Source organism: Falco naumanni, chromosome 1 (assembly GCF_017639655.2).
Source record: "Falco naumanni isolate bFalNau1 chromosome 1, bFalNau1.pat, whole genome shotgun sequence".
Classification (NCBI taxonomy): Eukaryota; Metazoa; Chordata; class Aves; order Falconiformes; family Falconidae; genus Falco; species Falco naumanni.
This window is the reverse complement of record NC_054054.1, coordinates 119,198,191-119,217,144: the sequence shown is the minus strand read 5'-3', so window position 1 is coordinate 119,217,144 and position 18,954 is coordinate 119,198,191. Positions and strand designations below refer to the sequence as shown.

Here is an 18,954-nt window from a genome sequence, read left to right as displayed (position 1 = left end):
GAGTAATGCTTTTGCCTAAAGGAAAAAAAAAAACAAACCAAAAACAGAAACACCAAAACCAAACAAACCCCTCTTTCCCTGATGTAGGACCTGGTTTCTGGTCATGAGTGGGTGGGGTGAAACTACCTCCCGTGGAAAGGGTCTCGGACTACTGCTGGGCTGCTGAATGCTAGCCCTTTGCTGTAAGTGCAGTTACTTGCCAAGCCTGCTCTTTAAGCTTAATCCTGTAAATTCTTGTCTTGTAGGAAGATGACGATTCAGAGACTGAAAAACCTGAGGCTGGTGACCTAAAGGTATTTGAAAGTGTGGTATGGTGGTGGGGGGGGAAGTTCAGTACAAGAGGAGTAAGTCTTAACAGCATGGCTTGGTGTTCGTTTGTGATCTTCCGTAGCTAGTTTCATACTTTCCTTTTTGTAGTTGTAACGTGTTTGGTTTTTTTTAACTTTAGTTCTGGCTTCTGCCAAAAGTAGTCAACCAGTTAGGCTATGGGCTGAGTCACAATCGAGATCTGCATTCATGAACTCGGTCATCTTGTGCATTAGATCTGAGGGAGGTTTTCTGACAGCATCTCACCTGTTTTGCAGTGATCTGGGAGATGTAGTATTCAGTACAGAATTCTCTTAGGACCTGTGTTAGTTGCAATACTTTCTTTGTTTAGAATAACTTGATGAATAAATGATCATATGCTCCTGGGTGTTATGAAATGTGTCAAAATCAATTCAGTTGTCTCCAACTCTCTTTCTGTCCTTCTGAATGAAGCAGTTCTTTAAAGGTTGATTGAAAATTAAGAAAGTGAAATAACACCCCCAGATGACAGCTGTTATAAATAGTTGAAGTGATGTTTATATTGGGATTACATCTTGTTTCTGTTGAACAGCAGGTGTTTAACAGCACATAGACACATGCATCAGGCTAAAAGCTGAAAGACAGACGAAAGACCAAATCCATTTGAAACTTTGTAGAGAACTGGGCTCAAATTTTTATGCTGGTTCAGTTCCTTGTGCAATATAAGCAGCCTTGTGGGATACCAAGTGAATGGCAATTGCAAGAGCCTTTATTTTATCCAGTAGCTTCCTCAAGGATGCCAACAGTCTCTAAGCTCAGCTAAGGAAATCAGAGGACTGTGCTGCAAACTGAAATTACGTAGAGCATTTGAATTGGCTTAGGGCTTTGATAGGACAGGATGAAGGGAAATTAATGTGTCTAGCTATTCTGCTTAAATTAGTTTTATAGCAGCTCCTTCTTCCAGTTTCCACAATATTTATATGGGTTTGTGGTGATACACAGGCAAAAATCTTGGCAGCTGTATTGCAGCTGGTGAAGTCTTACATTAATGCCTTTGGCATACAGGTAGGAGGCACTTGGCAATGGAATGTATTGTCTCCTTTCCTTGTTGCAAGAAAAATAAATTGGAAGAGACAAAAAGGTAATCTCTCACTTTTATCATTTTTCTACTTCTGCATTTTTGCTGTTGTGGCTGGTAAGCATGCTAGCAAGATGTTTCTGTAAAAACTGCTGGATTCAAATGTGTACTGTGAAAGAAGAATAGATGAGTTTTCTTTGAAAGAGAAATTTGGCGTACATCACCACAGCCTCTGTAGTCGGGCCCTGTTGCAGTTGTATGCATTTCTTCTCTAAAAGGGCTCTGGGACTGCAGGGCAATGGAGAAAAGATCTGGCAAAGAGAGAAAGAATGAAATCAGACTATAGTAGCTCTTGTCTGTGTAATGCATTACAGAAATCTTACCACTGAATTCTGTGGCTACTGCTTTAATATGTTGCTGATGTTTCATGTTGGCTTGTTTAAAATGCATCTTCATTTCAGCGAGTTCTGTGCGCCACTGTCTGGGTGCATTTTGACTTTTTGAAGAAGATCTGCAAATGGCCACGGAGCAGTGTTTCAGCTTCAGTGGGGAAGCAATGCATTAAAAGCATTTTGTATCTTGCATACACTCTGCAAGAACTGAAAATGTAAATTAGAGTTAAAAATAAATTAAAAAAAAAAAAAGTAAAATTCAATTCCTGCCATCCTAGCATGCCTAGCATCCTAGCATGAAAGGTGAGGATTTGAGAACAGGAGGGAGGCAGAACTGAACTATAGCAGTTTCAGACTTTCATGTCATCCTTAATAGATGTCTTCATACATTAGTGAAAGAAGGGAATAGCCTCCTCTGGCCTCTTGGGGTTTTTTTCATTCTAGCTAAAATAGCCAGCTGGCATCTGGGGGAGAGATAAAAGCACACCTTCGCTATGCAGTGTACCGCCGGGCAGCCCAGTGCTGGGCTGGTAATGGAGCAGGCAGGTTGCTATGTGGCATTCTGTGGGGCACTGATGGAGTTGTACTAGCCATGCTGTTAAGAAATTCACTCGGGACGGGGGGGAGATGGAACATCGTTTTAAAAGTAGTTTTACCTGGAGCAGTTACAAATGTTTCCTATCCTCCTTTTCCACCAAGTGGCAGTGTTCTCCTCGTTCTTCGTAAGAGTTGTAGCTACTTTTTACCGCACTTTGGGTTTACAGTGAGACACTTGATTGTAGCTTGCTAACACTTTCAGGTAACTTTTATTTGGTTTTGTCCCAGCTGACTGCTGTAGTTGTTTTTGCTCTATCAGTTTCATTGTAAGACATCACAAACCTGGAAACATGTTTAAATAGATACCACAGACCCTTTATGTATGGCAAGGGCTTTTCCAGGGTCTGAATCTGACTGTACACAGATGGTAAATCCTTTAAAATGCATGAATGAGATAAAACCATTGCAATTTATCAGCTAATTATAGTAATTTCAAGCCTTCAATATACATTCAGCATTTTCTCTCCTGTTTTGCCTCTTTGTACATATGGTGAATGAACTACTTTGTAATTATGTCTTGAACCATTGACCAGGACACTTGAGCCAGATTGTGTGGAGGAGTTCCCTTGTTGCTGGTACATCCTGTGATTTGGCCTCATTCTGCACTTGGATAGTACCAGATGCAAAACTTCCAGAAGGTTTGGTTAGTGTGAGTTGTGGGTATAGACTGAGGAGACCAAAAATGGGGGATGATGTAAAAACTGTCTGGTAAAGTGATGATGGGAGAGTGGAATTTGGAGCCTGCCTCAGGTAGCCCCACTGGGGACATATTTTTCTACCCCACTTACGGTGTTTGTATTTATCTCAGGTTTTCATCTTGATTCCAGAGAGTATGCCCTTGTTGATCTTGATGAAGATGCATCTGTCTGTCTGTACAGCCCTTGTTCCTCACAAGAGGTGAAGTCCCATCTAGTCAAAGGGCTAGATGGGACTGCAGCTTTCCTGTGTTGGTTTTTTTTTTTTTTAATTCTGCAAAGTAGCAAGTCACAATAAGCTTTTCAAGTTCAAACACTGTGGTGTCAAACTGCTGTCTTCGGTCTACTCTCAGAGAGATAGGCAGAGACTTCTCTATACACCTGTTTGGGAGTAGAAGAATAATTAAGCTTCATCAGTCGTCTGAAAGTGTTTTTCCAGAGCAGATTTCTGGCCTGTAGGATTCACTGTCGCTGAGCACCTGTGAGTCAGTCCCAAACACTGTGTGCTCACAGCAAAAAGCAGAATCCTCATCTTTAAGTAGTCAAGTCTGGTTAGATATGTCACATCCTATACCTGCATTTTGAAGTGCTCCAGGCACTCATGGAACTGGAGGTTTCATTCTAAATAAAACTAATTGCTTTTCCAAATTTCACGGATGGATGTGCACAGTCTCTGGAACAGGACATATTGGTGCCCAAAATCACTTTGGGGTCCCAGCTCTTAAGTGAGTGGTCACCAATTGTAAACAAGCATCTGTCTTAAAAGCACTTCAGAAACAGAGCCTTCTGCTCAGAGGGGAAAATAAATGGTCAACAGAAGCTCTTGGCAAAGGCGTGGCGTTGAAAAGATGGAATCCCACAGCTTGGATGGGTTCTTTGTGTCCTTTCCTCAGGTGATGGAGCTGTGGTTACAAAAGAAAGGACACTGGAAATAGGTCCGAAGGTTGGTGTTATGCTGGCAGCGGCGGTTTGGGATGCTGAGGGTTAATGGGCCGTGCAGTGAGTGCAGGTTGCTTGGGCTCTTGCCAGCGGCTGGTTATGGTTAGAGCCTTGAGGAAGTAATATGATGCAAGCCTTCAGAGCTTGCTAAAGGGACCAGCCCTGCAGCAAGAAGGAAAACAAAACTTAAATGAAATACTGACCTTGTGCTCCAAGTCTCACCTGGGGGATTCTGCATGTCATATTGTAGGGCTGGATGCATAACAGGTTGCAAGTGTTGATCAAGGACAGAGACCAGCCCTGCAGCTTGGCTTACTGGAGTTTTCACAGGGGGAAATCATTAACTTTTGAGCCTTGATTGTGGTATCAGGACTAGCTAGTGCAGGAAAGCTAATAAATATTGCCACTCCCTTGGCAAGTGCATGCCTCACACATGGTAACAGTTTTTCAAAACAGGTGGCTACTTTGACATTTTCCTTTTCTGGTTTTGTTTTAAGGGTCCCCTCTGCATCATTGAGGCATTGTATGGTGAGGCAGCCAAACTGGGATCTAGCAGAAGGGTCTCAAATCTTCAGAGGAATACTATGTTTCCACCTCTTGATAATCATCAACTCTTTATTACGTTTAGCTTTTACTGATCCGGCATACCTGTAATTTCACTGTATTATGATGCGTAGGTGTGTACTAATACTTAGGTAGAGGCTTTTGATTGCAATGCCTTTTTTTATCTTGCCTGCCCATTAACCTGTTTGTTTGAATACCAAAATTATCTTGATTTAAAGTAAAAATGGTAAGTGCTAAGAACCAGTAAATGGGGGTGTGTGCAGTAATGTAATCCCTGTAATTAGCTTATTTTGATAAGGCATATTAATTTTTCTGAATTCAAGATGCATTCATCAAGCCAGATTCTCAAAAGATGCCTGAACCTAGGCAGCAACTTTCACCTCAAGTATAAGTGTTTTGCTCCAAAGAAAGGGAAAAATTGTGTTTGGGAAAAGTTGTATTGTTAAAGCACTGCTGTTCCATTTGGCAAGCTGTATAAAAGGAGCTGGCTTAGTAAGCTTTAGAAAATAATTTAAATCTTATACTTCAGTGGTGGCAAATTATGCCACCTTGATTTCCTAAGTTGCTTAGGAAATATCAGGCATTGAGAGGTAGTTTTAAAAATTCTACTTAGAATATGTTAAAGGTCATGTAACTGAAGAACATGTTTTAAAACTGCTGTGCCATGCGAAAGCCGTGCACTCTGTGATGGTTCGAGTGGCTCTGTGGATATTGCTAGTCTTGCGGTGGCCGGATCTGGTAGGATATAACTTATTTATATGTGTGTTGTAGAAAGGCACTTCTAGTGTCTCATCAGAAACAAAAAAAATGTATGTTCTTTATTTTTTACCTGCCCCTCTTGGCTTTTTGATGCTGTCTGGGTGAATATTGGCCTCTGATGGGCATAACTGGCAAAAGAGCAGCTGTGTTTTAAAAATGGCTTTGCGTTATGTGTGGCTGTGCTGCACACCTCTTTGTAAACACTTTCAAAGTGTGAACTGTGTTTCCAGAGCTAGGTTTAAGATTAGATCTCCAGTTTATTTCCCACTCATTCCTTTGCCCGTGAGCATAGCCTTAAAGGTGCCAGTGATAAGCACTGCAGTCTTAGATTCATCTTTTCTGTATTCCAGCTTCTTTATAATTGTGTAAAATGCTGTTTGCACTTCCAACTCTACGTTATTTTCCCCTTGTTTTAGGTTTGGCACACTGTTTGCCAGCACTGAGGGAACCGGAAAGTCTGGCAGTGTAGCAGCGTTACATGCAGAGAGCCTTTAGAGGGAGTAATGGTTAACTCTGCTTCTAAGGCTGCCCTCTTACAGTGAGTGCTCAGCATTAAAATACTTGATAACCTGCTTCCCATTTTTTTAACTAGGTGTCTGACCTTAGTTATTGCCAGAAAGTCACAGAAAGTGGTGAAACGATTTGGCATGCAGGAAGCAAAAAAAGTTTTGCATGTGGCATCACCCGGTATATTTCTGTGTCTCCAGCTCCGTCTGCCAGGGAGATAAATCACAGTATTGTTGGTCTCTGAAGCTGGCTTACCTACTTTAGAGCTTCTGGCTTCAATCCAGCTCTTGAGCTGTTTGGAAGATGAGACATGTCCATGGGCATGCTTGTTCCTTCCTCCCCGCCAGGCATACATGCTGCGGCAGACTCTTCACTCCCTGCAGTACTAAATACCACAGATTATTGACACAGGTGTGGCTTGCTTTTCTCCGAAGGAAGAGCCAGGCTTTTTCTGTTTGTCTTTAAACTTGAAGAAAAGTCCTTTCTGGAGCTGCTTCCCCTTGCATATTTCACCTGATAAAGGTCTAAGTTCTTCAAGTCCAGTTCTGTTGTTGCAATTATTTCTGTCTGCTGTACTGAAATAGTCTGTTCTGAATTTGCATGTTGGTGCGTGTCAGAGTGAGAGTTTGAACAGTCAGCACAGATGGAGGATTGCCTTAAATACCAAAAAATACCTGAAAATAGCTTCTTCCAGCTTCCCTATTCTGGGTGCCGAAGGACCAAAATCTGCAAAAACTGTGGGATCCATTCATGGACGAGCGCATATCCCAGTGAGGATACTTGCTTTTACACCTTGCCTCTGCTCCAAACCAGGAAGAAGAATTTTTAGTATTAGGGAAGAGAGCTTATGCAAGAAGTTAATTTTGTCAGCTCTCCTGAGCCTTTTCTTTTGCTGCTGTGAGGCTTAAGATTTCTCACAGCCCAGATTCACTTTCTACTTGATTCTGCACTGCAACAGTCCGTTAAAAATCAGTGTAGCTTGACACCTCAAGCTCTGTCATGCAGTGTTGCTATTTAACCTCTGAATTCCTGTTTGAGTGTAGGAAGCAAAAGTGACTTCAAAGCAGGATTTGGGGGCTCTGCAGAGCAAGGCAGGTCTCTGCAGACCATGGTAGCTTTGGGTGGCGAGCACTGGGAGCTGTGCTGCTGGCTGCGCTCACTGCTGGTGTGCTCCCAGGGGCTGTGTCATCTTCTGTGCAGACGGTTGGACACACTTACACCACTGCAGCCTGGCTGGTGTCCGTGCTGTGGAGAGGCTGTATGCTGTGGTCTGGTAAAGCTTGTGCACAGGGTGATCTGCAAGTGTTAAACTTGAAGGGCCCCTGGCATCAGAGAGGAAGAGAGAGGAAGCACCCAACAGATGCAAGTAGCTTTGGGACCAAGGTGCTGTCAAAAAGCAGCTGTTATTAACTGGACCTCCATTTGGAAAGTGAGAGTTCTGGCTGGAGTTCCAGTTCCTTGACTGGAAATTACTTCTAACAAATAATCTTTGTCAAATATTGAGATAGCATATGTCAGGTGAATGGAATCGAGTTTCAAAGAAGCTATTTGAAGGTATTTCATGCTATGAATGCTTCCCTTCTAAAGCATTTTCTCACTGAAATATTTTGCTAGGTCTTGGTTGGGGTTTTTTGGTGTTTTTTCAAGGGAATTGAAATTAAATCAAGGTGGAGCCTTAGACTTAATGTAGCTTAAAAAGTAAAAGGCAATGTTCAGCTACACATTCTTTGTTTTGATGAGGTGCTTAAGGAATGTCTCAGGAGTTGACTCTTTCCTGGTTTGGTCTTCCTTCCCTTTTCGTCTGTGAAATAGTATCTCAAAATAGGTGGGTTTGTAAAGACTGTACATGTGTCACTCAAGGTTGGACGTATGGGGTTGTTTTTCCTATAGGTGGCTTATTTCTGAGCTGCTGTGCTTCTCTTAGTATGTAGATCATAGTTTCTACAGGGTTTTTTTGTTTTCTTAGTTAAATTTCTTACCCTGTACTGGGCATTTTGCCTGGAACCGTGTATCAGAGCTGGCAAACAGGATATGGCTGTAGGAAATGTGCTTGTTTTGAGCTTTCTCTTGGGATTCTCCTCTCTCACAATACAAGAAAAAGGGGGGCAGGAGGAATAAAAGCACTGTACTTCTGTTTCCTTGCTTTCTGTTCCACGGACTGCGAATACACTTGACATGGACTCTGTTTGCTGCCCTCAACCTGGTAGCACACCGACAGCAGGCAGATCTGCTGAGCAAGAAATGAAACGGTTCTTGTCACACACTTTTAATATTAAATGAGAAGTTTCCAGTGTTCTCTTCCCAGAAGCACATCTGATGTTTGTAGAAAAGCAAGAACATAGTTGCTAGCATGTTCCTTTAAAAAGGAAAAGAAGAAAAAAAGAGAAAAAAAAAAAAAAAGGACATAAGCCAGGGTTTGGAGAGGTCTTTCTCTTGCTAGCTGCATATAAACTTTTTACCTGCTTGCTCTGGCAAAGCCACTATCAGCTTAGATAACTCTTCTAATAATTTATGCTGTTACAGAGTGTCTTTCCATCATACTCAACAAATGAGGCTGTTAATATATTAGGACTGCAGCAGATAGTCTGAACTGTGGGGAGGAGGAGAAATTACAAAAACTCATTGCTGGTGCTTGCTCAGATGAGAGAAATCCACTGTAACAACTATTACAGCAGTAGGTCTGTCCACTGGCTACTAGTGGAAGGACTGCACTGAAAAATTCTCTGCATTAATATCTTCAAACTAATCCACTAGCATGACAACAGTGTGACTGGTCTATATGTTTTGTGGCTGTCAGTTTAAGTTGGTGTTAAATTTATTTACATGCAAGCAATCAGGCGGAATAGTTGAGGAAGAGAAGAAATTCTGCCATGCAAGAACATTCTTTCTAGAAAAAAAAATAAAATTGTTGAGGGGTACTGTGGAAGCTTCCTAGCTACTTCTTTTTAACAATAACTGGAAGTCACCAGAAAAATGAAGCTGCAGGGCTAAGCTGTCTGCAAGTCCAGGAACACAACTGAGTGGTGGCAAGTCTGGCATCAATTTCTCCACCTCTTTCAATTTGCATTTTATTTAAAGCAATCAGTTTCTGGGTCTGTATCTTTCCTGCCACCCTGTTCAATCATTTCTTCTTGTAGTTTGAAGTGCACCTGTGCTAACGTATGCAACTGCTTATATGAGAAATTGATGGTTGAATTTGTACCTCTTGGTGACAGTTAATGTTAACGTGTTCGATGTGAGCTTTGTACTGGATTTATGGGTCTTGTTTCAGGAAGGATTTAGCAAGCATTGTTGTCAGTCAGTCCATTCTTTCCATTAAATAAAACTGTTCTGGGCAAGCCTTTCCAAATTTGAATTCATCGGTCTCAAATTCATATTTTGCTTCCTTCCTTTAATCTCTGTTCCACACTGTGAGCATTGTTTGGTTGTTTTTATTTTCCATGGAACCTGAGCAGAGACTGTTGGGTTTTTTTTTAATGTAACTGAGTGGAAACACTCTACAACTGAAAAGATGGTTGGTATTTCAGCTCAGCAAGGCAAAATCTTAAGCCAAAATGCAGCGCTCTCTTACACGTGTACACACACCCCCATGCCCCTTCAGCTTGCTGCTCTTTTTTAACTGATTGTGATACGTGAAAACCGAACCATCAAGCTGGCTTCATATCAGTCGGGCTCTTGCAGGCAGCATTGCCTTGCCCAGGGCTTGGAGAAAGCATTTGTCTTGGAAGTAGAAAAAATGGAAAACCTTTTCCTGAACACACGCAGGAATTACTGTATGCTGCTGTGCAGAATTGCTCTTGGAAGCACAGAAATTGTGACTTTACGTTAGCAGCCCAGTTAGATGTTATAAAGTAGGGATGTTTTCTTGTTGGCTTTTTTAATACTTTGTCTTTGCCTGTAGCAATTTGCGCCCTTCATTAGTCTCAGGATCAGGGAAAAGGGGTTTGACTCCTGCTTGTCTTGCTGTCTTTCAGTCTTCTTCCAGCTTGGCTCTGAACCATCACGGCATCCCTTGACTTCTTTCAGTAGGTCTGCTGGAGCAAGGCTGTCTGGCTTTAGGCCCTTAAACAGTTGATCTTGTGAAATCTAGGCTGCAAAGTAGGTAACAGCCAGAAAATCAGCTCGCTGAGTGCATAAGAGGAATAAAGTACAGTACTGCTGCGCTTTTTTTTTTTTTTAACTCAAACTAGCTATTCTTAGACGTCATCATGTAACACTAGATGGGATAAAATAACTAGAGGATAAGAATGAACGTGGAACATCTATTTTTTTTTTTCCCCTGAGTTTTGTGTTTCCATGATAGTAGAGAGAATTTTCAGCATAACTACTGTGTCCAGGCTGACTTTGTGCAAGTAGAGAGAGACTGGCTGCAAAAGCAAATTCAGACATGTTCCTGTACGGACTTTCAGAGGTGAGGCTTGTGAAAATTGTGCAGTGTTGGAAGGTGTCACTAGTGAAGTCTTCACTGTGTTATTTTTTTTGAAAGTGATTAGGATCCAAATGGAAATGAACCCGTTAAATGATGCTTGTGGCTCTGAGATACTTGAAGACTCTAAAGGCTTTAATAGCTTTCATAACGTTTGCTCTGATAGAGAGATTTGACATAAAATCCCCTCCACTTGGAACCACTCCCCTGCTTGATTTTGTGCTAGTCATGTGAGGTGATTCATAGCATACTGGATATTGATGATGTAGTAATCTACAAAGATCACCTTTCCCTGAAAGGATTTAGGTAGCCTCCATACTTAAAATCCAGTTACTTTCCATTGTTTAAATGCCTTGAAGTTCCTTTAGAAATCCCTCATCTGTGTTTAAGTATTTATTCCCTTTCACAACCAAAAGATAGCAGCTGTGCAATGTTTATTGTACCTTGTTTCTCCACCTGGTGATACTCTGTTTCATTAACTTTATATTAGATTAGATCTGCAGAATTTTGGTTTTAAATGCTGTCTTTTCTGATCAGTTCATCGTATTCACCATGTGTCCCAGACTTAAATTAGTCTAAGGGACTGTAGGACAGTTCTTGTTGAGTGATTACTCCACTGAAGGTTTTTAGACTGTCCTTAAGTTCTGGATCTTCAATAGATACTTGGAGGTTTGAATAAGACTTCTTAAATCTCACGTCTGCCAAACTCTGTCTTTGGTCAAGTTTTTGATACTTTCCTCACCGTAGCATTTGCCAGTAAACTGAGCAAATACGAACAAGCACTGTAGGAAGAGTTGGTCATCCCTTTGTTTTCTGAAGGCATTTAAGAGACTTGAAAGTAGTCCGACTTAATGAAAAGCTGTGTTGATGTCTTCAGCTTGTTAATGATGGAGCAGTGGGTGTAGGTACACAGTAATTCATCAGTAAGCAAAATTTATATCCTCTGGGCAGTGAGGTGTGGCTGTAATATGTTAGTGAACTTGTTTTCTTTTGCTTGGTGTAGCTCTGGGGTTTCTGATGTCTTGGCTGTGGCCTGGGGATGTGAAGATGAGACTTGCTAGAGCAGCTGTGGTGAAATGGGTGTGGGTGATGAGGCCAGGGGAATACACAGCGGCAGCCCGCTGGGACTGGCTTTTATTTAGCCTGTTACAAATGGGGCAGACTTGTGCTGTAGCTCTAGGATGAAAGGGTACAAATTAATGGACCAACTTAATTCTGGTGAAGGCAAACTTACTGATGGTCTTGGAAATTCATAAAACATACTGTTTCACGCACCTGACATTTTAGAGAGATCTGTCTGATGTAAGGTATGTAACAGGAGAGGTTTTGACCCTCAAATATATCTCAGAGTAGTAGTTCATGTTTCTGAGAACCGTGTGCTTAAGCTTGGTGCTGGTTGCAGGCAGCTACAGGAGACTTGAAAATGGGCTTCTGAAAACTTCAGAAATAGAGCAAATACCCCGATAACTGGCCAAATATGAGGGCATCCTTCTTGAGGGTGTTTAGCACATGTCTGAAGCACCTGCATTTGACTGTACCACTGGGTTTTTAAGTGTCTGCTTGGCAGTATTGGTCATTTGGGGGATTTTTTTTCTCTTGCCTTCGTGTTCTCGGATAGTGAAAGGACAAGTGGGCAGATGAAGATGGGAAGGATAATGGAATAATAAATATAGAGCTGGGTAAGAGGAAGGATCAAGAGGTGCTCAGGGATGTAGCCCATCTCTTCCTCTTCCCTCTCAGTCCACTTAAAACTTTGAAGAGATAAGAGTGCAGGATGTAATTCAGCCAATGTTGGAACAAAAGCAGTTCCCTCCTTTCACCTCAACAAACATTTGATGGCTGTCTCAAACCAAAGCAAGAAATACTGTTAATTACGCATCTAGCAAGTTTTCCCCCTGAAGGGCATAAAGCATCCTTCTGACCGCATCTTTTTACTGCCTAATGAGTCACCGTGTGCTGCCTGGACACATGTTTGCCTTCTGTCTGTAGCTCTATAAACTTCTCCAGCCTGCATGGTAATCTGAATTTGTCCTTACAACCTGTTAGTTACCACAGAATTGCCCCCACTTCTCTGGTGGCAAACTAAGGCTCACGGCGTTAACGCTGCGTCGATGTGGTTGAAGCTCACCACGTTAATGCCGTGCCTGCGTAGGTTTGTGGAGAACACAGCCTAGATTCCCTGGATTCCTGGCTGGAGCCAAAGAGTGCTCCTTCTTTTGGCGTAAGTTTCCTGCTTTGAAATGTCACGCTTCTGCTTAAATTTTTATCTGTTGTGCTGTTCTTTCTGAAGACTCTGGGAGAAGAGGTGTTAATGCGCTGCACCAAGTGCCTTAGCTTAGAGGCGCTGGAGCTGTTACACTACAGTCCAGCTCAGAAAAGGGCCTGGGGCCTTGCCAGCTGACCAGCAAGAAGATGCATGCTCCTCAGTGTACTGCTGGGTTTTTTCTTTTATTTTCTAGAATAGCTTTAGTCTTATATTTTAGTGATCCAAGTGTACTTGCGGAGGAACAGTGCTTCCCCCCCCCCCCCCCTTCCCTCCATGAATAGCTATAAAAAGTGCCCTGTAGCAGTTAGTGCCACACAAAGAATTTGTTTTTCTGCTTCCAGGGGGCTTTCTCTGGAAATGAGGGGGGTTTCACAGTGTATTTGGCACAGGCTATTCCCAGATCTGACTTGGTGACCTTGTTGCTTTCTCCTCACCTTATGCATCTCTCACCTGGTTGGAAATGGGTGAAGGAGGGGGTTTAGAGAGCGGTTACTAAGCAGCAAGGAGGCAGCATTCTGTCTGCGTCAGGTTGAATGAATAGCTTCAGTGTGTGGAGCCACTGAGGAATTTTGGACACACAGTCCAGTGAGTCACAAAAGGTCTTTAGGAGGGAGGCAGGGGGGAGAGGGCAGTGTTGGGCTACAGCTGATACTGTTTCAGAAACTTTTTTGTGCTGAACTTGTTATCACTTGTGACTCTCCTGGGGTCTCTCGGAAGCACCAGAATATTTGAACAATGGGCTCAATACGGTGAAAGCATATTTAAGAGTGTCTTATCCTATATAACACCTCCTGGAGCTCAGCAGACTGTGGTGGAAACATCTGCTGTGCTCTTGCATCTGAAGCAGCCTTAATTTATATAACTAAGGAGGGATTAGCCGCGTTGAGAAGATCTCCAAACAGCGTATTGCAAGCCCGTGGAAGTTGCCCTTGAGAGTGTCTGGTAGAGCAGATTGGCTGTATCACTCCTGGAAAGTAGCAGCCAAGAGAGAATTGGCAGTGGGAGCATTATTCTAAAATCAGAATACAGGATCTGCATCACCACCATGCTCCCTGGCATTTTGATTTGTAGAGGATTTATCAGCCAAAGCCTTGAATGGCACAATTGCAAAAGTGAATTCTGGCACCAAGCACAACTGGTGAACCTCTGCAGCCCGGGACCCTGCAGAGCCCTGGTTGTCTGCAGAGAGGCTGATCAGATGCTGCTCTGAATTTGTGCTCTGCTGCTGGCTCTGGGACCATTTAAGTGGTTTTTATGTTACTCTGGGGAATGCACCCTGCTGACCACACTTAGAGGACTGCGAGCTGCACAGGCCTGTGGCAGGCATTCCCAGGGCTTAAGTAGTTTTCTGTGGGCTTGATCCAGCTTGTAGTTAGTTAGCTACGCTCTAAAACATTGACTCTTGGCTGGTGCCAAGGGTCAGTCACCAAAAATGAAGAATCTATGGTTTGAACTGTTTTGAGGAAAGGCTTCAAGTACAGCAGTTTTTGTGGAATTCAAAAGGAGCAGAGTGTCCAGGACTCATTGAAACAAAGCCTTAATTCATTCATTAAATTTAGACGCTGGCTTTGAAAAGAAACAGCATGCTGTTAGGCTTTGACTTTCCATGGCACAAACATTGCCCAACTATCTAATAACTTGTATTTCATTTTTAATTTTTATTCGTTTTTTCTCAGAAGTAATGTGTAAAATTCTAAAGAAATGGACAGGGTAGCTTTTTAGGCTGGAAACATATCTTGACTAATATCTGTTTCTTCCCCCTTCCTCCCAGGAATTCTCAGAACTGGAGAAAAGAGATCCTCAGGAGTTAGTTGGTAAGTTTGCTCAGAAGTATTTATTCACGTGTTTTTTTCAAAGTAGACCGCCTAGGCTCCCTCTTTTTGTAAAAAGCATCTTTACTCTCTCCTGACAATGCTGTAGTTTGTATTATTACCTGAAATGCTTTATGTCAGTGGAATATTTTCAGTGAAGTCTTCTTTTGGGAGAAAGGTACCATGACTAAAAATATGAAAATACTTTCATATATTACATGTCTAAGATATATGTAAAGGGCAGTGCTGGTATTTTTTTCTAGATGAGCTTAATACCAGTAAAGCGGTAGCTTTGTCCAGACACCTCTATGTCAGCCAGTATAACCGGGAATGATGACAGATACTTTGTTCTGTGCCTTCAAAAACTTACCTAAAATAGACTATTTAAATGTGATCCACATATTGATTTATAGCCGCTGTGTTGACATAGCATATCATATGTTTTCTAATGGTTACTAAAACTTCCTTGATTTTTGTGACATCTCACTTATTCATTGCACTGTTTTTAAATTTGGAAAGCCCAGGGTCACCAGCTTGAAATAGTATCCTTTGCTCGGTCTCTGTGGAGCTGTGCAGAAAGTGTATTTTATGTTGAAGCTCTGAGTATCTTGAGCTAACCCTTTGTTTCTGAGGTCACCAGTACAGCTGTGTGGTAGCATGTAATAATATAACTTTAAAAGCCACGAGTTTAGAAATTGCTTAGTTATCTTTCAAGTCAGCTTGTCAAGGTGTGATATTTCGGCCATAAAGTGTGATAAATGTAAAATAATACAATAAATACTAGGATGCTAAGCTGTGACTTGACTCTTAAAACAGCCATCCCTCCTTACGTTTTGGACTTAAGTCCTTTTCAATTGGCCTGCCCAGGTTTTGTACCAACCCAACTGTTGTATTGAATTTTCAGCCTTTAGGGGGTAAAACTGCTTTAACCAGTCTCATCATAGAATGCAACAGAAATCTTTCTCCAAACTACTGCTCTGCCTCAAAATGCACACTAGAAATACAGATGAGACAACAGCATTTAAGCTAAAAAGTAAAGAGGAAATCTGAAAGCCAACTGCCCTTCTACTCTCTACATACGGGTGAAGCTCTACACTTATAAAACAACGTCGTGGGAAGACTTAGTTAAGGTGTAAGGCTCAAGTTACAATTTTGTTAGTCTCCTTTTCCCCAGTGACTGCTCCATCCACAGGAGATTAGAAGATTGAATCTCATTTGTTTCCTGATAGCCCAGACTTTCATGCAGTCTTAAAAGCTGCACAGAGAGCACTTAACTACAGTGTCACGTGCTTGTGAGTGGACAGTGTTGGTGAGTCCGAGACCCGGATTAAGGTTTGCAATATATCTTTAATCCTTTCCCAGTAGCACACACAGAGCAGCGTATAGGCTAGCTTTGTGCAGAACCAGGTTATTAGAGGTAGGCAGGCATAGCATGCTGAATTCTGTAGATCTGCATTAGACCATATCTTATCTAGTTGAGAAGGAACTGTTGCAAGAGCAAGTTACTTGATGTGAGAACCACTCCCTTCCTGGGAACTTTGACTTTTAGTTATAATTCTTGAATGGAAAAAGGTGCAGGATTTTTTCTGACACAAAGCAATAGCATCTCCAGTCTGGACATCTAAAGTTTTGTAATATCAGTATGTGGAAGTTGAAATCTTCCTTAGACAGTTTTCCACCACTGCATTTTGCATTAAAAGCTTGTGGGCCTGCCCTTCTCAGAAGATAACCTTACGTTATTCAGCGTCACCTTTAATAAAGTCCGTGGCTATGCAGTCGCTTAAGTACAGCACAAATGTAGGCTCCTGCCAAAAGTAATGTTTCTGTTTTACCTCCCCCGGATGCATGCTAAGGTTTCTGTGCCTTGAGCTGGTCTGGGAGTTAGAGCCAGCCGAGATCCACCTGCACTGCTCCTTCCCTTTCTCTTCCTCCCCAACCCTGTGAGGCTTCCAGCTGGATCCATTCCTTGATCTGCTCAGTGCATGGTAGGTGAGAACTAGAGCTGGCACAAAGAAAGCAGTAGGGATGAGCAGCTGGGAAAGGCATGGTTGTCCTGACTTAGGCTGAAGTAGTGATCACGTAATCAAAGCCCAAAAGAATGGGAGGGGAGATTTCAGCAGTAACTTCCCTGTGGTTGAGGAAGAAGTGTATATGAAGCTTAACTCTGACAGATTTCTGCATCGCTGTTGTCCATTTGGGGGTTTTTGTACCACTCTGAAGAGTACGTGGTGCTGGCAGGACATTGCATTTGCTTTTTCCTGTGGCCTTGCAAAATAATACTTCTAGGATGTGGGGGTTTGCCCTGAAGTTTGTTGCAGCATGGTTGTTTACCTTTTGGACTGCAAGAAATGTTTTCTGCAGCCCTTAGGCTATCGGAGCACAAAGTCAGTGTTCATAAGAGCAGAAAGTATGGCTGAGTTGCAGGTCACTTTCTGCATTTCTCAGCCCACAGAGCAGAAAGGGAACTAGTGTCCTTCCATGGATGGGTGAGTCACTGGCATGTTGTTGCCTTCAGTTCTTCCTTCTGATTTGGTTGTTCTGGTGCCAGGAAATCAGAAACCCACACACCCTGGTTTATGCCAAGCAGACTTGATTAGAGTGCCAAAGAATGCAGTTTTAGAGACCAGGCACCACTGGTTTGCATGTTTCCAGGGGAAAACTATGCCCCTCTGATCACCCCTTCCAGGTCTTTGCTTGGGTTTTTGCATTGTGTGACCTTTATGGACAAACTGGCACCTGATGCTGCCTGTAATCCCTTGTGGCCGCTTAAGACGTGGCATACAAGTGAACCTTGAAAGGGACAGGAGTTCTGCTCCCCAGGAAGGATTAAGGGTTATTCACCGAGGGCGCTGACCCAAGATGCTTTACCAGACCTCAGATGATCAGCACCCCGGTCTGCTTGTGTACAGCCAGCTCTCCATTCCTGAGCTCTCCATTCTTTTGGTTTTCTCTGCACTAAGAAAATGTGCCTACCCATCTGTAGGAAACAAAGCTCCTGTGTGCCCCCATCCATGTCTCCAGCGTAGCCTTTGGACTGTGAGCAGTTGTTTCCTTCTGGAACTGAGGGCACGGTTTGCGCTGTGGCATTTTCCCTGCTGCTCTGCAGCCTGTCTTTGTACTGTTGGGTATACTAGTCAAAATAACCCATCTGTCTTAAACTGGAGCCCATTAAATGCAGCATTTCCATTTAACTGTCTGCCTTGCCAAGATCTGGCGAGCAAATACTCTCCTTTGACTACTGAGATGCTGAATCTTTGCTAGGTATGCCCTCATAGTTGGCTGTGCTTTGGCCTGCTGTGCAGAGCCCAGGCACAGCTGAACATCCCTGCCTTGCCATTGCGTGCATGCTGGCTGCATAAAAACCTAAAGCACCTGTTGCTTGTGCTGATGAAATTTTTAACTTTTAGGTCAGCGTGTGGAAGGAGAATGCACAGACTAAGCAGCAGTGGCAGCGTCCTCCAGCAGCAGGATGCGTTGAGTTGCAGACTGGCAGTGGACTGGCTTGTACTTTTTCTTGGACCCCCATCTGAGTCATGGGATCTGCTTTATGGCTTTAGTTCTTTATCTGGGTTGTGAATCTGATTAAGGGAAGATATTTACTTACTTTGAGCCAGAATCTGGGTGTGCCCATAGTGATTAACCCTGCCAGTAGCCAACTTCCTGAGGTTCCTGCATGGAGATCCTCTAGACTGTGAGCCAGCAAACCACAGGCACAATTAGAGACTGCAGCCAGTGTCACTACCTATGACTCATATGAAAGTAAAACTTTGATCTTGGCAGAAATAACAGGATGCACAAAGCGGTTGGATGTATCCTGTGAGGACACACCTTGTTGTTAGCTGTCCATCTGCATTCACTGCTGTATAGACAGTGGAAAGCTGTGCCTGGGATTTTGAAAACACAGAATCTTTTATACAAGAGCCTGTGGCCATGTATGCAAGTTCCAGCATTATTTTGAATGATAATCCCAGCTGCTTCTTCCTCTAGGGAAAAAGCTGGTGGAATCGGCCATTCTGCTGTCTGCTTGGGGAGGAAGTTTGAGGACTGCTCGAGGGCGTGGATAATTTGTACTTCCTTACTGTAAATAAGCCTGAAGGGGTTAAACTCATCCTTTTCTTCTTAATGATGTGGCTTCTCAGTCTGGCTGCAATGTGATGAAGTAACTAAGTAATGATGAATGTTTGTGCTCAGATTGCGAGGTGCACGTAGGTTCACTGCTGACTCAGTCTTCAGCTGCACGCAGCTATGGCAGGATTGCAGTAGACAAAGATGTCTTAGTTCCAGTTCTTTGTAAGCCGTTGAGAGGTGCCTTCCCCATCAATATAACATTTATAAATGGTTGTTTTCACATAGCTCAAACAAAAGAGCAAATGAGCACCAAAACCAGATGCATCAAAATATACTGTCTCATTGGGAGCTCTTGTTCTGCCTCCAGTATTATTTCTGTTTCAAGGGAGCTTGGAATTGATTGCTGAACATATTCTTAGGACTTTGTGACTTCTTTGCTGGCTAGACAGGAGTTCTTAACAGGTCCTCTTCTCATAAATGTTTTGTTTCTCTGTGGCTCTTCTGGTCATCTGCAAAGGTAAGGAGCCTATGTGATGTCTAGTCTGGAGATAGACTTTTATTTTTTTT

The 18,954-nt window shown here is 42.7% G+C and overlaps 1 protein-coding gene across 2 annotated transcripts in view; it reads left to right on the top strand.

Moving 5' to 3' along the window:
* The window catches only part of LOC121082179 (SAP30 binding protein), a 31,535-nt gene that overhangs the window by 3,319 nt on the left and 9,262 nt on the right, over nucleotides 1–18,954 (top strand). The window contains exons 3-4 of one of the 2 annotated variants that reach the window (XM_040581533.1): nucleotides 246–293; nucleotides 14,280–14,322. In XM_040581533.1, the coding sequence (XP_040437467.1) occupies nucleotides 246–293; nucleotides 14,280–14,322 (91 nt within the window). The remainder of the gene's footprint in view (nucleotides 1–245; nucleotides 294–14,279; nucleotides 14,323–18,954) is intronic. The other variant, XM_040581541.1, reaches the window with a different exon arrangement.